Source organism: Brachyistius frenatus, unplaced genomic scaffold (assembly GCF_029030835.1).
Source record: "Brachyistius frenatus isolate BFR_SWC_R1_liver_20210118 unplaced genomic scaffold, ASM2903083v1 Contig_328, whole genome shotgun sequence".
Lineage (NCBI taxonomy): Eukaryota > Metazoa > Chordata > Actinopteri > Embiotocidae > Brachyistius > Brachyistius frenatus.
Window position 1 is genome coordinate 103,299 of NW_027210927.1, and position 17,636 is coordinate 120,934.

Consider the following 17,636-nt stretch of genomic DNA (forward strand, 5'->3'; position numbering starts at 1 on the left):
TCTATGTCTTATACATGGTGTATGCACGAAGTTATCCAGTTTGTTTCCATGTGAAACAAGTCATTCGTTGAGGTCTATATCATACAAATGCAGATCTCTATTAGCAACTTCTAAGGTATATGTGACATTAATAGTTTTATTATTAATAAATAAAGTCTTCCCTTAATAGAACAGTGTATTTAAAATGTAAAAATCAAATAATTGGAGAAACAGTTTTTACCCCGAGTAAGATCAAATATTTATTTGAATGTTACAGTTGTATTTCTTATTCTCATGAATAATTAAGACATGTATGGTTATCCAGGCGTCTTCCTCAATTACCTTACGATACCCTGCCATTACCTGTGTTTACATTACACGTAATATTCTATTATAAATACAGGCTTGTAAAATCAAGGCTCAAAACAGCAATTGTGGAAAAGCGCTGGAGAGAAATGTCATACTGCTGTTTGTTTAAGTCATGTGTTGCTCTGTTTGTGTCCAGATTTGAACCTGCGATAACGAACACTTTGAGGCATCGGGAACAAGCTGACATGTTGATGTTCTGAGGTCATTCTGGAGTTTATACTGCCAGGTGTCGGTCTGCTTGTGTGTGAGAGAGAGAGCTTCATACACAAGGTCAAGAAGTCGGTCACTGGATGGAAAGAATAAGTTATATTCTATTATGAATAGAGGTTTTTAAAATCAAGCTGAAGTGGGCTCAAAACAGCAAGTGAAGAAAAGAGTTCAGGAGACATTTCATACTGCTGTTTTGTTTTGAGTCATCTGTTTCTCCATTTGTGTCCAGACTTAAACTTGCAGTAATGAATACTTTGAGGGATTGGGAACAAGTTGACATGTTGCTTTTATAAACATCCAGCCGTTAGGGAGCAGCTTGGCATTTATTTGGAGTCCACCAGAGTACTCGAAGTCCAATTTTCTCCTTCTTTTTGCTCTGTTCTTGGTCTCCACCAAGTCTTGAAGGAAATATCCATCTCTGTATCTGCCGAGTGCTCCACTGTTCACCAGCTAGTCGCCAACTGTGTCTTTCAAAGCAACATTATGCGAGTGGTGACAATAAACCAAAACAGTTACATTGCAGCTGGACAATATATATTATATATTATATATATAGTAAATATAGTAAATGAAATAACCTGTATGTCAAAAACACTTTTACTTGAAAAAAATGATGACACACAGAGTGCCACAAAACTATACAGTAAAGATGTTATTAGTTCAACCCAGGTCACTTCATGACCTATTGCTATGTTAGTCTTGAGGCACAGCAACTCTACATGTTACATTAGCCCACACAAGTTAACATCACCTGCTACATTAAAATCAATCAGATCATGTTAGCATTATGCCAGCCTAACAAAATACAACCAGCTGGTATGTTCACCTAAAGAAGATAACTTCAGCTAGTGTTCACCTAAAGAAGATAACTTCAGCTGGTATGTTCACCTAAAGAAGATAACTTCAGCTAGTGTTCACCTAAAGAAGATAACTTCAGCTGGTATGTTCACCTAAAGAAGATAACTTCAGCTGGTGTTCACCTAAAGAAGATAACTTCAGCTGGTATGTTCACCTAAAGAAGATAACTTCAGCTGGTGTTCACCTAAAGAAGATAACTTCAGCTGGTATGTTCACCTAAAGAAGATAACTTCAGCTGGTGTTCACCTAAAGAAGATAACTTCAGCTAGTGTTCACCTAAAGAAGATAACTTCAGCTGGTGTTCACCTAAAGAAGATAACTTCAGCTGGTATGTTCACCTAAAGAAGATAACTTCAGCTAGTGTTCACCTAAAGAAGATAACTTCAGCTGGTATGTTCACCTAAAGAAGATAACTTCAGCTGGTATGTTCACCTAAAGAAGATAACTTCAGCTGGTGTTCACCTAAAGAAGATAACTTCAGCTGGCATGTTCACCTAAAGAAGATAACTTCAGCTGGCATGTTCACCTAAAGAAGATAACTTCAGCTGGTATGTTCACCTAAAGAAGATAACTTCAGCTGGTGTTCACCTAAAGAAGATAACTTCAGCTGGTATGTCCACCTAAAGAAGATAACTTCAGCTGGTGTTCACCTAAAGAAGATAACTTCAGTTGCTGCACCAGTAGTATCGGTGAACGTGTTGTTATTCTTCAGTGTCTCCAGTAACTACAGCATCTTGTAAAAACAATCACAGTTACCATTTTGAACATCCCTTGCACAAAGCCATCATTAACGATGTTATGACAAAAAGTAAATGTTACTATGTAAAAAAACATTTTAGCTGTATACAGTATATTCACAATCTTACAGTATTTTTCTTGGACTATTTGTCAATATATGAATGTTTTTTTTAAGCCAGCTTTAGAGTCCCTTTTGCCTTGTAAAGATTTCCGTCAACCTGTGAAAGGGAAAGGATTTGTAAAAAATGTTGTTACCTAATGTGCCCAGAGGCCCTTATTGAATAATCTGAACTGAGTTTCCATAATATTGGCAAATGCATTGTGTTTACAATTGTAAGAGCCCAGAATCAGGTTTGGTTTTGTATTCAAGGAGCTCATTAATCTCAATTTGAATGCACACAAGGAGATGTTACAGCCATCTGTTGATTGAGTGAAAATGTACAAGCTGTTTTTATGTGGTGCTGTTTGTCTGTATGAATTGTGTTCAGTGTTTAAGTGTTTTGTTTGTAAGAAAGCCTTTGGGTTTACGAGATTTTGTATTCGAATGTAATTGATCAACAGTGAAAAGAGTTCCAGTGTAAATGTCTGAATTTCTGCTTTGAGTCCTGTTTGTCCGGAGCCCGGTGTGACGGCAGCGCCGTGGGACGTTGTGTGATTGTAATGCACGGTGGCGGATCAGTGGCTGAAACACTGTGGATGCAGGTGGCTGCGCACTAATCCATTGTGGTAATCTACTGCCAATGTGCTGAGGGATCATTAGCCAGATCACGGGATGAAATTGGGACTGAATTCATAGTGCCAGGTGTTGGTCTAGTGTGTGCTGGTGTGTGTGAGAGAGCTTTATCCACAAGGTTAACAACAGTGGCTGGAAACACTGAGCAGGGTGCAGGCACAGTCGAGGCTTCGAGGAGTGGAAGTATGGATGTGAATGTTTTAAATCACAGTTCAACACTATGTTCCAGGTTATCCTGTATCTGTGTTGGAGGTCAGTGTGCAGGGTTTCACCGTAGAAATGTTTGGTTTACTGGTTTGTAAAATTGTAAGGTTGAAAGTGAAAGGCCTCCCAAAGCCTTCATCCATTCACCTCCCCCTTTATTTGGTTCATACAATGTTACAACATGTACTTCAAGATAGACAAGAAAACACATGAAAAGAAAAAGATAAACTTAAATTTGAATTTCACAATCAAAACTAGTCCATAAGTTGCCTCCAGCCTTACAGATATATAAGTGCAATAAAAATAGAAGAAAGTCACCGCTGAGTAGAATTTTGTAAAAATCACTATTTTTACTGAAAGTAAAACCAGTTAAAGACTAATGTTTAACAACTCTGCTGAACTCTGCATCTCCACACAAGACATGACACAACAAATTAGGTTTCACCCCCCCACCACACACACACACACACACACACACACACACACACACACACACACACACACACACACACACACACACACACACACACACCTGTTTCTCCCACAGCCTCCCCCTGTATGGGGGCTGTGTGTCCCCTTGTGTCCTCCTGTGTGTCCCCTTGTGTGTCCCCCTGTGTCCTCCTGTGTGTCCCCGTTGAACTTCATGTAACGCTTCTAGTATCATCTGGACGCTCTCGGACTGACAAGGATGCTTCTTGTTTGCTTTTAATTTTCCAGATAAAAATGATTAGCTACTTGTAGCTGTCATGTAGTCGATGTTTAGACACTGAGGTCAGAGCTCACTACAGAGGACCGTCCTTCTTCCTGTTTCACTGATTGCATTGTTCTTAAGTGTAGAATTGAGCCTTTTATTAAAGCTCTCAATAGCCTTTTCTTTTTCTTACTCAAGCAGCAGCAGTCTGTCGCAGCTGTGCAGACAGAAGAACACCATTCAGTTCTTCAGAAAACATACGTACCAAATCATATTTACACCATTTACACATTTACAAGTCATTTCCCAAGAAAAATGCCAAAGAAGAAATGATCTACGTTCTCAAATTTGAGAATTCACTGATTGTCCTTGTTTTACGTCACATACTTTACTTTACTTATGTAAAGCCTACGTCATCATGTGTCCTTCACTGTGGTTGTACATGTGTCAGTCATTTTAAACATGCTGACTAGTTCATACCGAGTGAAAAGCCAGCTGCTGTAACCTCTTCATCTGCTGTCCTCGGCTGGCTGCTGTTCCCTCTCTGCTCTCGGTGTCCCCACTTGTTGATTTTAAGTCCTCTTTTCGTCTCTCATCTGTTCTTTCATTCAGTTTGCTCCTTTGCGTTGTATATTTTCTTTCTGCTTGTGTGCAATGTGTTTGCTCTTGTTTGTCTATTTCTTGCATCCCTACTTAAGAACGACCTTTCCTTTGGAACCCATTCTCTGGATTGTCTGTCCTGTCCTGTCGAGCGTCTCCGTTCCCCTCCAGCTTTTGGTCCCATTCGTTTCACCATGCCTCCATTTAGGCTGAGACTTTATTCCCCCTGGCAGCAGCTTTGTGCTGGAGAGAGTGATCCAATGTGAGTTAAAAAGAGAAGTAAAAGGAACCAGAGAGCTTAATGTAGTTTGTGGATTATAACTGATAGATGCTCTTTTCTCTGCATTAAAGATGAGGACTGGCCGTAGTTTCCTGGATGACATCTTGTCCCATGCAGCAATATGTCTAAGTGACAGTGGAAACATGCACCGTGTACACACTGTGTGAGGAACGACAGCTCCAACAAAGTCGGTGTTGCCAACTGTCGGTGCAGTCCCAGAGAGACAGAGGGTCAGAGAGACAGAGAGACAGAGGGTCAGAGAGACAGAGGGTCAGAGAGACAGAGAGACAGAGGGTCAGAGAGACAGAGAGACAGAGTGTCAGAGAGACAGAGACAGAAAGACAGAGCGTCAGAGAGACAGACAGACAGAGCATCAGAGAGACAGACAGACAGAGAGACATAGCGTCAGAGAGACAGAGCGTGAGAGAGACAGAGCGTCAGAGAGACAGAGACAGAGAGACAAAGGGTCAGAGAGACAGAGGGTCAGAGAGACAGAGAGACAGAGGGTCAGAGAGACAGAGGGTCAGAGAGACAGAGAGACAGAGGGTCAGAGAGACAGAGTGTCAGAGAGACAGAGACAGAAAGACAGAGCGTCAGAGAGACAGACAGACAGAGAGACATAGCGTCAGAGAGACAGAGCGTCAGAGAGACAGAGACAGAGAGACAAAGGGTCAGAGAGACAGACAGAGAGACAGAGAGACAGAGGGTCAGAGAGACAGAGAGACAAAGAGACAGAGGGTCAGAGAGACAAAGAGACAGAGGGTCAGAGAGACAGAGCGTCAGAGAGACAGAGGGTCAGAGAAACAGAGAGACAGAGGGTCAGAGAAACAGAGAGACAGAGGGTCAGAGAGACAGAGCGTCAGAGAGACAGAGACAGAAAGACAGAGCGTTAGAGAGACAGACGGACAGAGCATCAGAGAGACAGAGAGACATAGTGTCAGAGAGACATAGCGTCAGAGAGACAGAGCGTCAGAGAGACAGAGGGTCAGAGAGACAGAGAGACAGAGGGTCAGAGAGACAGAGAGACAGAGCGTCAGAGAGACAGAGCGTCAGAGAGACATAGCGTCAGAGAGACAGAGCGTCAGAGAGACAAAGGGTCAGAGAGACAGACAGAGAGACAGAGGGTCAGAGAGACAGAGCGTCAGAGAGACAGAGCGTCAGAGAGACAGAGCGTCAGAGAGACATAGGGTCAGAGAAACAGAGAGACAGAGCGTCAGAGAGACAGAGAGACAGAGCGTCAGAGAGACAGAGAGACAGAGTCCATGGCTGCTCCCCGCCCTGGTTTGTCCTCCTAAATACCCGCTGACCTGCTTTCTCTAAGCTCATCTGTCTGGCCTCCTCGCTGACCAACTTAATAAAAAAGACATTTTGTGGGACAGTTACATGAACAACAGTCCTTATTGGAAACTGTGTCCTCACTGTCTCTCTGTGTCTCCATGTGGACGTGTGGGACTATTAGAACAGGAAATCAAGACATGTTAGTGAATGAGATGAGGCAGTGATTTTCAGCTCGTTCTCTGCCTGGTTGTCTTCTCGTCCTGTCCTCATCTACGTGTTATGTGCTGCTCTCACCCTTTTTATTTGTATTTCCCCTGAAGAAAATGTACAGAATTTTTGAATCACAAAAATTTCCCCCAAAAACCCAGATAACCAACAGACTTAACAAACTGGTTAAGAAGGCCGGCTCCATCATTGGCTGCAAACTGGACAGTCTGGAAAAGGTGGTGGAGAGGAGGACGCTGAGGAAACTATTATCCATATTGGATAATCCTGACCACCCTCTCCACCTGCTGCAGGGACAGAGGAGGACGTTCTCCAAAAGACTCCTCCAGCTGCTGTCACAAGAACAGATACAGGAGATCATTCCTGATACAGGAGATCATTGATACAGGAGATCGTTCCTGATACAGGAGATCATTCCAGATACAGGAGATGGTTCCAGATACAGGAGATCATTCCTGATACAGTAGATGGTTCCAGATACAGGAGATCATTCCTGATACAGGAGATCATTCCAGATACAGGAGATGGTTCCAGATACAGGAGATCATTCCTGATACAGTAGATTGTTCCAGATACAGGAGATCATTCCAGATACAGGAGATCATTGATACAGGAGATCGTTCCTGATACAGGAGATCATTCCTGATACAGGAGATCATTCCAGATACAGGAGATGGTTCCAGATACAGGAGATCATTCCTGATACAGTAGATGGTTCCAGATACAGGAGATCATTCCTGATACAGTAGATTGTTCCAGATACAGGAGATCATTCCAGATACAGGAGATCATTGATACAGGAGATCGTTCCTGATACAGGAGATCATTCCAGATACAGGAGATGGTTCCAGATACAGGAGATCATTCCTGATACAGTAGATGGTTCCAGATACAGGAGATCATTCCTGATACAGGAGATCATTCCAGATACAGGAGATGGTTCCAGATACATGAGATCATTCCTGATACAGTAGATGGTTCCAGATACAGGAGATCATTCCAGATACAGGAGATCATTCCAGATACAGGAGATCATTCCAGATACAGGAGATCATTCCAGATACAGGAGATCATTCCAGATACAGGAGATGGTTCCAGATACAGGAGATCATTCCTGATACAGGAGATCATTCCCGATACAGGAGATGGTTCCAGATACAGGAGATCATTCCTGATACAGGAGATCATTCCCGATACAGGAGATGGTTCCAGATACAGGAGATCATTCCTGATACAGCAGATCATTCCAGATACAGGAGATCATTGATACAGGAGATTGTTCCTGATACAGGAGATCATTCCAGATACAGGAGATGGTTCCAGATACAGGAGATCATTCCAGATACAGGAGATCATTGATACAGGAGATCGTTCCTGATACAGGAGATCATTCCAGATACAGGAGATGGTTCCAGATACAGGAGATCATTCCTGATACAGTAGATGGTTCCAGATACAGGAGATCATTCCTGATACAGGAGATCATTCCAGATACAGGAGATCGTTCCAGATACAGGAGATCATTCCAGATACAGGAGATGGTTCCAGATACAGGAGATCATTCCTGATACAGGAGATCATTCCAGATACAGGAGATCATTCCAGATACAGGAGATCATTCCAGATACAGGAGATGGTTCCAGATACAGGAGATGGTTCCAGATACAGGAGATCATTCCAGATACAGGAGATCATTCCTGATACAGGAGATCATTCCAGATACAGGAGATGGTTCCTGATACAGGAGATCATTCCAGATACAGGAGATCATTCCAGATACAGGAGATCATTCCTGATACAGGAGATCATTCCTGATAAAGGAGATCATTCCTGTTACAGGAGATCGTTCCTGATACAGGAGATCGTTCCTGATACAGGAGATGGTTCCAGATACAGGAGATGGTTCCAGATACAGGAGATCATTCCAGATACAGGAGATGGTTCCAGATACAGGAGATCGTTCCAGATACAGGAGATGGTTCCTGATACAGGAGATGGTTCCTGATACAGGAGATCGTTCCTGTTACAGGAGATCGTTCCTGATACAGGAGATCGTTCCTGTTACAGGAGATCGTTCCTGATACAGGAGATCGTTCCTGATACAGGAGATCATTCCTGATACAGGAGATCATTCCTGTTGCAGGAGATCATTTCTGATACAGGAAATGCATGTTAATGCTGAACTGGAAGTGAACATTTCAACAGAATTAATAACCACACAAGTAAATTCACCAAGGAACGGCTCAAATGATGAAATGGGCTATAACAGAATGACCAAGATCCATGACATGAAACCCTCAAACACTTTGCAGCTGAAGGAATTTTGCATGAAAGCGTTTTCAAAAACTTCAGCAAACTGATATACGAGACGGGTGGACAATTATCCAAAACATCTACAAGTTATTTCTGCTAAAAGGGGCACAATTTGACTCTGAGACTAAGGCTGTACTTACCTTTTCTACAGGAATATATCCATTGATATTTTAGTTGAAAAAATGATTGAAATAGCGTCTTTCCCTCGTCGTTATATTCAAGTAGAACACCTTTATATTTAGGTACTACTTCAAAGAGACTCAAATATTTGTCCAAATATACATATAAAAAAACAAAAACATTTCGGGGTCTGCACTGACATTTTTACTTTTTTCACATGATTGTACAACTTATTATAATCAAAATACAACTTGTGGAAAACAGCTCTCATTTCAGCCATTATTTGTCTATTTACAGACTTATCAGATGAGCCCCAACAGATCTGAGGTCAGCAAACCAGAAGCCTTTTTGGTTCAGTTGGTAAAGAAAATTTGAAGAAATGAAAAAAGGCTCATCACAGTTTTCTAAAACATTCAAAAATGTATTTTTTGTCTAACAAATCTGCAAAACCCCAAAATATGAAAGTAGAAGTGAGGATTTTTCTCTGAAAGTCTGCACAGAAAAGTGAAATATAGCAGAATGCTGCTTCAAAACTACTCCAACAAGCATAATTTAATAAACTTACTTACTGCCTCCTGGTTGCATGTCTCTGCTTTAATTAGGTTGCATTTAGATCCACGGCTGCCAAGACTCATATAATATACTGTATGTAGTGAATACTCTGTTTATCTGTTCACATGCTTGGCTCATAAAGCTGATTCTGACACAACACAATGTTTCAGCTATGATTGTAGACGATACTTCAAATATAGATGTTGCTGCAAAGAAACTCCAAATTCCATAATGTGGGTGTTTGACTCGATATCATCAACCCGACAGCACAAAAGATCTTTACATTCACCACAGTTTCAAGGTGGTCACCGATTTAGTTTCATGTGATCACGATCTCACCTTCTGTTCCTGAGTTATGAAGCTAAACTATGTCCAGAACAGCATTTTTGAGGAATATTTCCATTTGACAGTGAAGTTGACCTTTGACCTTTTGCATATAAAATGTCATCATCTCATAATTTTATCCGATTAGATTGAATTTTTTTTTTAAATAAGTGTATTAACCCTTGAGTTATAACCACAAATGTGTTCATCTTATTTATTTTATATCTTTAAGGTTAATATAATTTTAGTCAGTAACTAACAAGGTCAGCTTGTTCCAGCTCTTCATTAACTCTATATGATGTTTACACATTGGTATGTTGGAAACTTTACAATCTGCTATAGGATTTATACCGTTGCTCTCAACATGCAGAAACTTCTCAATTGACCCTCAGGCCATCTGTCTTTGTCTTTTCCCAGGATCCCTCAGTGCAGAAGGTGGGCGGAGGCAGGAAGAAAACTGTGTCCTTCAGCAGCATGCCCTCTGAGAAGAAGGTAGGTTGGAAATGAATAATACAAAATCTATCAACCAGGGGAATATTTCACAAAAACATACCTAAGAAATCCAGAATAACCAAATACAGTAAGGCCTAACCTAGTCTACTCAATTCAATGCAGTTTTATTTATATAGTGCCAAATCTCAACAAGTTATTTACTGGCACTTAACATGGTAAACAGTACAACAGAACTTTACAACATTACACAGAGGAAACCAACAATTCAAAAATTCCCACGTGAGCATTTTGGGGGGAAAAAAACATCCTTCCAACAGGAAGAATTGAGCAGGTGCAATTAATTCAGATAAATTCACATTTAAAGCTGATGTGGAAACGGAGGACACACGTGCTTCATATTTTACTTTTAGTGAGCAACAGCTCTTAATGGAAGCGTATGTGGAGGTAAATGACAAAATACATTAAAAAAGAAACACAGCTGCTGTAGTTAAAGAGTGAGAAAAGGTGTGTCAGACAATAGTGGACTGACAAAATACGTTCATATCCTAAAGTAAACATTTCCAATCACTGATCCTTACTGAAACTGCCATCACAAAACCCGTCAAGCAGTTTTTTGTCATTTAGTCTGATTCATTAGTATGCACCTTGCCTTAAAAGCAGGCAGTGGAAGTTAATGTTACCGTCTGGCAAAGAAAAGAGCTTCTGACGATCACTGACTTCCACTGCTCACCAACAAGGCACGTACAACCGAGAATTTAAGTAATTCTGACTGTTTCAGTTTCCAGCAGTGGTTCCAACATATTTTTAGGATACTAACGCATTCAATCAGTCCCTGTCAGCCTGCCGCACCTTTTCTTGCTCTTTAATTACATCAACAGTGTTTCCTTTTTTTTGTCCTCTACCTCTTCATACACTTCCATTATGAGCTGTTGCTCACTGGGAGATAAGTATTTAGCTCGCCTCTTATCCATTTCCTTATCAGTGAATCAGAGTCTTTTGAAGAGAGCTGTGAATGCATATTTTTCCAGATTAATTACACCTGGCTTGGTCTAGCTGCACCTGATCAGCCAGGTTTGGCAATTGTGAAACCAATTACGCCAGGATGCACTGATGAAATGCGATCAAGCCTCGCCTTACTCTGTTATCCTGGATGTCTTAGTTCTGCTAATGTGAAACAGGTCTTAAGCAGGCTAACAGTTGGATCAATGATAACTGCTTTCATGAAACTGATTTGAGGCTTAATTCAGGCGGGAAATCTGAATATCGGAATCTTGGCTTAATCCCTTATCTCAGTTTTGTGAAATAGGGCCCAGTTTTTTTAAACCTCTTTCCACATGCAAACAAATGTGCATCTGCCAATCAATATTCAGGGTGATTAGGTCAAATGGCAAGTACCACTGGATAGAGATCCAGGCCTGATCCTGGGGGCGCCTATCCAGATTTACTGTTATATTATTAACTGTTTTATGTAAAAACAGGTTTGTTTGGAAAGCTGTAGGAAGTTTGCGTTTTTTGCCCCAATATATGCTGTTGTTTAGTCACAACGGACACGTTAAAACAAATTATGCCAGGTAGACCAAAACATAAAAGATTCTATTTGAATTTAAAAAAGTAAACTTTCTTGTACTTTTGCAAGTAAACAATAAAGATGTTCTGTTCCAGGTGAGCAGTGCAGCCGACTGTTTGGCGTTTATGCAAGGTGGGTGTGAACTGAAAAAGATCCGACCCAACTCCAGGGTTTACTGTCGGTTCTACACCCTGGACCCAGACCTCAGCTGCTTACGCTGGGAGCCGTCCAAGAAGGATGCTGATCGGGCTCGGCTGGACGTCTCCAGCATCCGGGAGGTTCGAACCGGGAAGAGCACAGAGACCTTTCTCCATAACGGTCCTCTCTCTGAACACCTGGCTGAGGAAGCTGCCTTTTCTGTCATACATGGGGATGACTACCAAGTAAGAAGGGAAGAGTTAGAAGTTGATACATGTAATGAAGTTGCGAGATGAGTGTTAAAAGATCCATACAAATTGATAAAGATATACGGTAAAGAAATAATGAACTATGATTTATTATTTGCTCCCTACAGTCTCTAGACTTGGTTGCATTGTCGGCAGATGTGGCCAACATCTGGGTGACAGGCCTTCGATACCTCTTGGCCCATCCATCAATTATTGGAGGGGCTGGGGGAGGTGCAGGAGGAGGACCAGGTGACGGAGGGGGCATGGCAGTAGAGGGCAGCCTGGGAAGCCAGATGAGGAGCGAGTGGTTGGCAGCAGAGTTCTCCCCGGTGGATGAAGATGGCTACGGCATCATATCGGAGGATGTAGCAGTTGCCACCATCTGTAAACTGTGCCCTGGCATCAAGGAGACCAAGGTAATCCCTTACACTTTAATGCGTTTGCTCCATGCAAATATGAATTTTGATAAATTGTGTATTTGTGGCCCGGAAAACTGGGTTTGCCTGTTGCATTGGCGATAAAACATGAAGCCCTGCCAAGTGCACAAATGCATTATACTGAAATCATCAGAGAAATATCATCTGATTCTGTGTGCACCTCTGCGCTGTGACAGTTAACAGTGAGTTTGTAGCTCATTGTTTTGGTTTTCCACCAGGCTAAAAAATAAATACTGGGACCTTTATAACCGTTATTGACTTTAAAGAGGCATTGGAAGCCAACATCATGGGATATCGAATGGCCATGCGTAAATGACTGGGAAATTAATTTGTGGTAAATTAAGACCCTAAAGATAGTTGTTTTTTATGAAAATTATTAGTGACTCCGGTGGGATGATGAATATATGCTCATTTAGAATTTGATGCCAGCAACACATGAAAAAAGTTGGGATCCCAAACAGCATTCTGCACGTATTCCAACAGCATGGCTCCATAGTAGAAGAGTCCGCTGATAAACTGGCCTCCTGCAGTCCAGACCTGTCAATCATTGAAAACATCTGGAGCATCAGGACATGAACAATACAACAAAGGAGACCCTGAACTGTTGAGCAGCTGAAATCCTCTATCAGGCAAGGATGGGACCACATTTCACTTTCAAAACTCCAGAAACTGGTTTCCTCGGTTCCCAAACATTTCCAGAGTGTTGTTAAAAGAAGAGGTGATGCAGCTCAGTGGTGAACATGATCCTGGAACAACTTTATTGAAACATTTAGCTGCCGCCAAATTCAAAATGAGCTCATATTTTTCATACAACAATACAGTTCTTAGTATTAACATTTGCTTACTTGTCTTTGCTGTATTTTCAGTTAAATATGTTTTTACAATGTTTGCACTTCTGTTTTTATTTACATTTAACACAGCGTCCCAACATTTTTGGAAATGGGCTTGTATTATGATAAAACTGAAAAATGGAGCCTCATAATATTCAACTCATTTAACCGAGGACGTTCAGTGAAACACTATTCATAGAAAACATACCACACTTAAAGGATAAAATAGTGAATGTAGAGTTCTGCCATAATGCTTGATTTAACAGGTAGCTATAGGTTTTAGACACAGGAAGCTAAAAATACAGCTGCCCACATACCTTGCATTAACAAACCTGAGATACTGTTTTTCAAAAAGCAAAGAAGAAACACTCTGTCATGTGCTGCAATAACATCTCTGTAATCATGTCAAAACTGCAGATTGCATAACTCTCTATTCACTTCAGGTACGACCACTGCAAGTATAGTGAGTTTATTAATGGTCTCTTTGGAGCTGCAGAATATTTAATCCCTCAAGGCAAGAGGTTTGTTGCTTTTCTGCCTTTGTTAGTTTGGATTTCTGATGTGCAGCCTCACAAAGGTCAGTTACTTCTCCCACTTTCTGATCCCTCCCTCCCATCCTCCCGACACACAGACAGACTGACCCTAGAAACATACTGAGGAAGAAATCTGTGCTGGCACAGACAAGTGGGAAAAAAAAGATATTCACGGGGGATTTCTGCAAGCTCGGGCGGTGTACAGAAGATAAAACGATAGAGATAAGAGGAGGAAAACGACCAAAAAACACGTAATAAAAAAGACATTAAGAGAGGACAAAGGAGGCCATTGTATTCTATCATTTAAAGTGGGTCACTGTAATCCTTAATGAAGTCACTGCAGCTCTCGCTCAATTAACTGTCTACATTTGTTCCTACCTGACTCTCCTCTCTTTTATCCAGTTTCTTTTTCTTCTTTCCACAGGTACGTCTACGTTTCAAGGAGATCCAGCGCAGCAAGGAGAAGTTAACCTCGCATGTGACACGTGAGGAGTTCCAGGAGGCCTACTGCGAGCTTTGCACCCGGCCCGATGTTTACTTCCTACTGGTGCAACTGTCTAAAGACCGTGAGTGTTTGGACCCTCATGATCTGCGCCTCTTTTTGGAGACGGAGCAGGGTCTGCCTCTGGCCACAACTGAGGGCTGCTGGGAGCTCTTGAGGCGATATGAGCCCTCCACCCAGGGCAAGGAGAAAGGGCTGCTGGGTCTGGACGGATTCGCCCGCTACCTGCAATCCCCCGAATGTCAGCTGCTCGACCCAGAGCACCTCGGTGTTTGCCAGGACATGAACATGCCTCTGTCCCACTACTACATCAGGTGTGTTAGACAGGTTAACAAGTCACCTTCAAATAAAAATGCACTCTGTTAATCCTCGCATCGTTTTTGCTGTAATTATAAAAGCCACCGAGGGGTTTTTGTAGAGGAACCACGATCAAAGTTCATAATTATGATACAGACAAATTTAGCTCACCTCTTGGTCTTGATCTTCGACATTACCCACGGTCACTATCATAAAATGCAACATTTTAATAACCCTAAAAAAACATTGAGTCAGAATTTCTTTTTTCTTTTTTCCTCCACCATTACCCATCTCACAAGCCATGAGATTTATCTGCTGCTCTTTGGAGTGGCTCAGGCTGGAAACCACTTGGCTAAACCAACTAAATGTTGCATCATACATAAGATTTCTTGTTATCATTCAACTCAATTTGGTTCAATTCAATGCAGTCCAATTCAGTTCAGTTCAATTAAATTAAATTACATTTATTTTAGTTATTTATACAGTGCTAAATGATCATTTTTTTGGACTTTTTTCCTCAGCACCTCGTACCGCTCCTACTTGCTGGACGATCAGGTCCATGGCAGAGCAGACCTGGGAGGGCTGATCAAGGCCCTGCAGTCGGGCTGCCGATGCCTGGAGCTGGGGGTCACTGATGGCCCAGAGGGGGAACCTCTGCTTGGGGTTGACTATGGGCCGGATATCCCCCGACACCATCATCATCATCACCACCACCATGCACCCGTCACTATCCGCTCCGCTCTGGAGGTGGTCAATAAATGTGCTTTCCTGACATCTCAGTACCCACTCTTGGTGTACTTGTGTCAGCGTTGCTCTGCAGCCCAACAGCGCACCATGGCACAGCACCTAAAGAAGGTATTTGGATCTCGTCTTTACACTCCAGAAGCACTGCCGGTTTGCTCAGGAGGGCGAGCCACAACCTTACCCTCCCCTGAGCAGCTGAAGGGACGCATCCTGATAGTAGGGAAGAAGCTGCCTCCAGAGCAGGATGGATCTGACGGGGAGGTGTCTGAGGAAGATGAGGAGATAGGGGGAGGAGGGCCTCTGGCAGGACGGAGAATGACAATTCCTGGCGAGGAGGATCTTGGTGTGGTCTTGGTGGTGCCTCCACCCTCTCAACCCAGGAAGCTCCGTCTCCACAAAGAGCTGTCAGACCTGGTGGCCATAGCTCGGACTGGCAGTCGCAGCTTCTACACCCAGAGAGCCAGTCACAAGCAGGCTCAGCAGCAGTCACCCCCCAGCAGTCCTTCCTCTCCCAGCACGCCGATACCTCCGGAGCCACCTTGCTGGACATTGTGCTCGCTGGGTGAAGGAGAGGCTGGGCGACTGACCAGCGAGAGCCCTGAGGACCTTGTAATGTTCACCAAGCGTACCCTAACCAGGGTACGGCCCAGCTCGGTGCGCCTGGACTCCAGCAATCCCAACCCGCAAGGACACTGGAAAGGAGGGGTCCAGCTCGTGGCCTTGAACCAGCAGACCCCTGGCGCCATGCTCGACCTTCACAGAGGTCGCTTCTTACAGAACGGAGGGTGTGGCTATGTTGTCCGACCTGCTGTAATGAGGGATGAGGTGTCATATTTCAGTGCCCACACGCAGGGCTGCGTGCCAGGAGTCCCACCTCAAACTCTACGCATTAAGGTCCGAATGTTATTCTGTTTTCTGAATGTATTCAGTCTTCAATGAACATTTTTCTATGTTAATGTCTGTCTTCAAACTAAATTCAGGTACCCAAATCCACACCGAAACAAGTATTGCTTGCTTTTATCATTCCTCTTTGGTCTTCGCACAATCGAATTTAGTTTAAATTGTCAAATATGAACAAGCTATGCCTTCTTCACTGTCCTTCAGTTTCAAGGTTTGGTCCTCCAAACTTTTCTCTGACAAAGAAGATGCTTTTTTCACCAAAATGTTCTGGTTCTAGACCCGGTTCTGTTCTGGAATCATGGAACCAGGGTGTCAACCTACCTGGAGGTCTGGGAAGATCATGATGGCAAACCTTGTATTACAAGCTTTTTACATCTTATTTCAAGTATTTACAGCAAGTGGATGCAAGACAAATGCTTTGTAAAATGTTTTTATTTTCGGACCTTTTCATTGTTTCCCACCACCCACAGATGACATCATCGTGGTTTGTGCTCTGTGCTAATAGTTTGTCAAACCAACATTTTTGGAGTTTCAAAGCTGCCTGTAATCCACGGCTTGCTCAGTTTTGCATGACTGAAAAGAATCACAAACTGGTTGTCCTCAATGAGCTCAATCTACTGCCGCTTAACAAAACACTCAGTTCAAATATGAGGCCTTTTGACAACACATGCATAGCATTTAGAAAAATAACTGCAAAACACAATCACCAGCAGATACTGTATATGGAATAGTGTCTGAATCCTGTGATCAAAATGTTTAAGCAAGTGAACAAAAAACCTCAAAAACATTTAGTTCATGTTCCAACATCACTGTTGGATAGTCACCTTCATGAGTCACCAAGTCAACAACAACAATGTCCTACCCTGTCCATCACTTTTTAAAATATTTCCTGATAACATTTTAATTGTGGTCTGTGCTACTTTTGTGGATTTTATTTTTATTGTTTTAATTGCTTGTAATTTGTCCACCTCCATGCGTCTCCTTAAGATGTACAAAGCCCCTTTACAACCTTTAATCCCAGATTTCCAAAAGTACTTTCAAACTATTGTGCAAATTAAAAAGAATAATACAAAAAAATACAACCAAGAAAGCCATCATAAGTGTTTGATATCTGACAATATCAACTAAATGAATGAAAACATCTGGCTCAACTTTTTTATCTTGTTAATATGAAGCTTCACCTCTAATGGACACTTTAAAAATATTACCCGGCATTTCTTTTAGACAAAATTGTTTGACTTCAAAAAAATATTGTGAAATACGTTGTGAAAAATAGTAATGAATTCAAAACGAGCTCCTTTGTGTTCCACTGTGCAGGTCATCAGTGCCCATAACCTTCCTAAGCCTCAGGGATCTGGGGCTAAGGGAGAGGTCATCGAACCATACGTGGTTCTGGAGCTGCATGGCGTACCTGCTGACTGCGCCGAGCAGCGGACTCGCACTGCTGCTCAGAACCAGGACGACCCGCTGTTCGACGAGACGTTTGAGTTTCAAGTAAGCCAAAGAAAGCACA

At 42.3% G+C, this 17,636-nt stretch overlaps 1 protein-coding gene across 1 annotated transcript in view; it reads left to right on the forward strand.

The window, feature by feature from the left end:
- Positions 1-17,636, forward strand: part of plcl1 (phospholipase C like 1) — an 81,219-nt gene that overhangs the window by 46,393 nt on the left and 17,190 nt on the right. The window contains exons 2-7 of the mRNA XM_069723451.1: positions 9,892-9,966; positions 11,590-11,877; positions 12,009-12,296; positions 14,105-14,496; positions 15,001-16,117; positions 17,441-17,617. Coding sequence (XP_069579552.1) covers positions 9,892-9,966; positions 11,590-11,877; positions 12,009-12,296; positions 14,105-14,496; positions 15,001-16,117; positions 17,441-17,617 — 2,337 coding nt within the window. The remainder of the gene's footprint in view (positions 1-9,891; positions 9,967-11,589; positions 11,878-12,008; positions 12,297-14,104; positions 14,497-15,000; positions 16,118-17,440; positions 17,618-17,636) is intronic.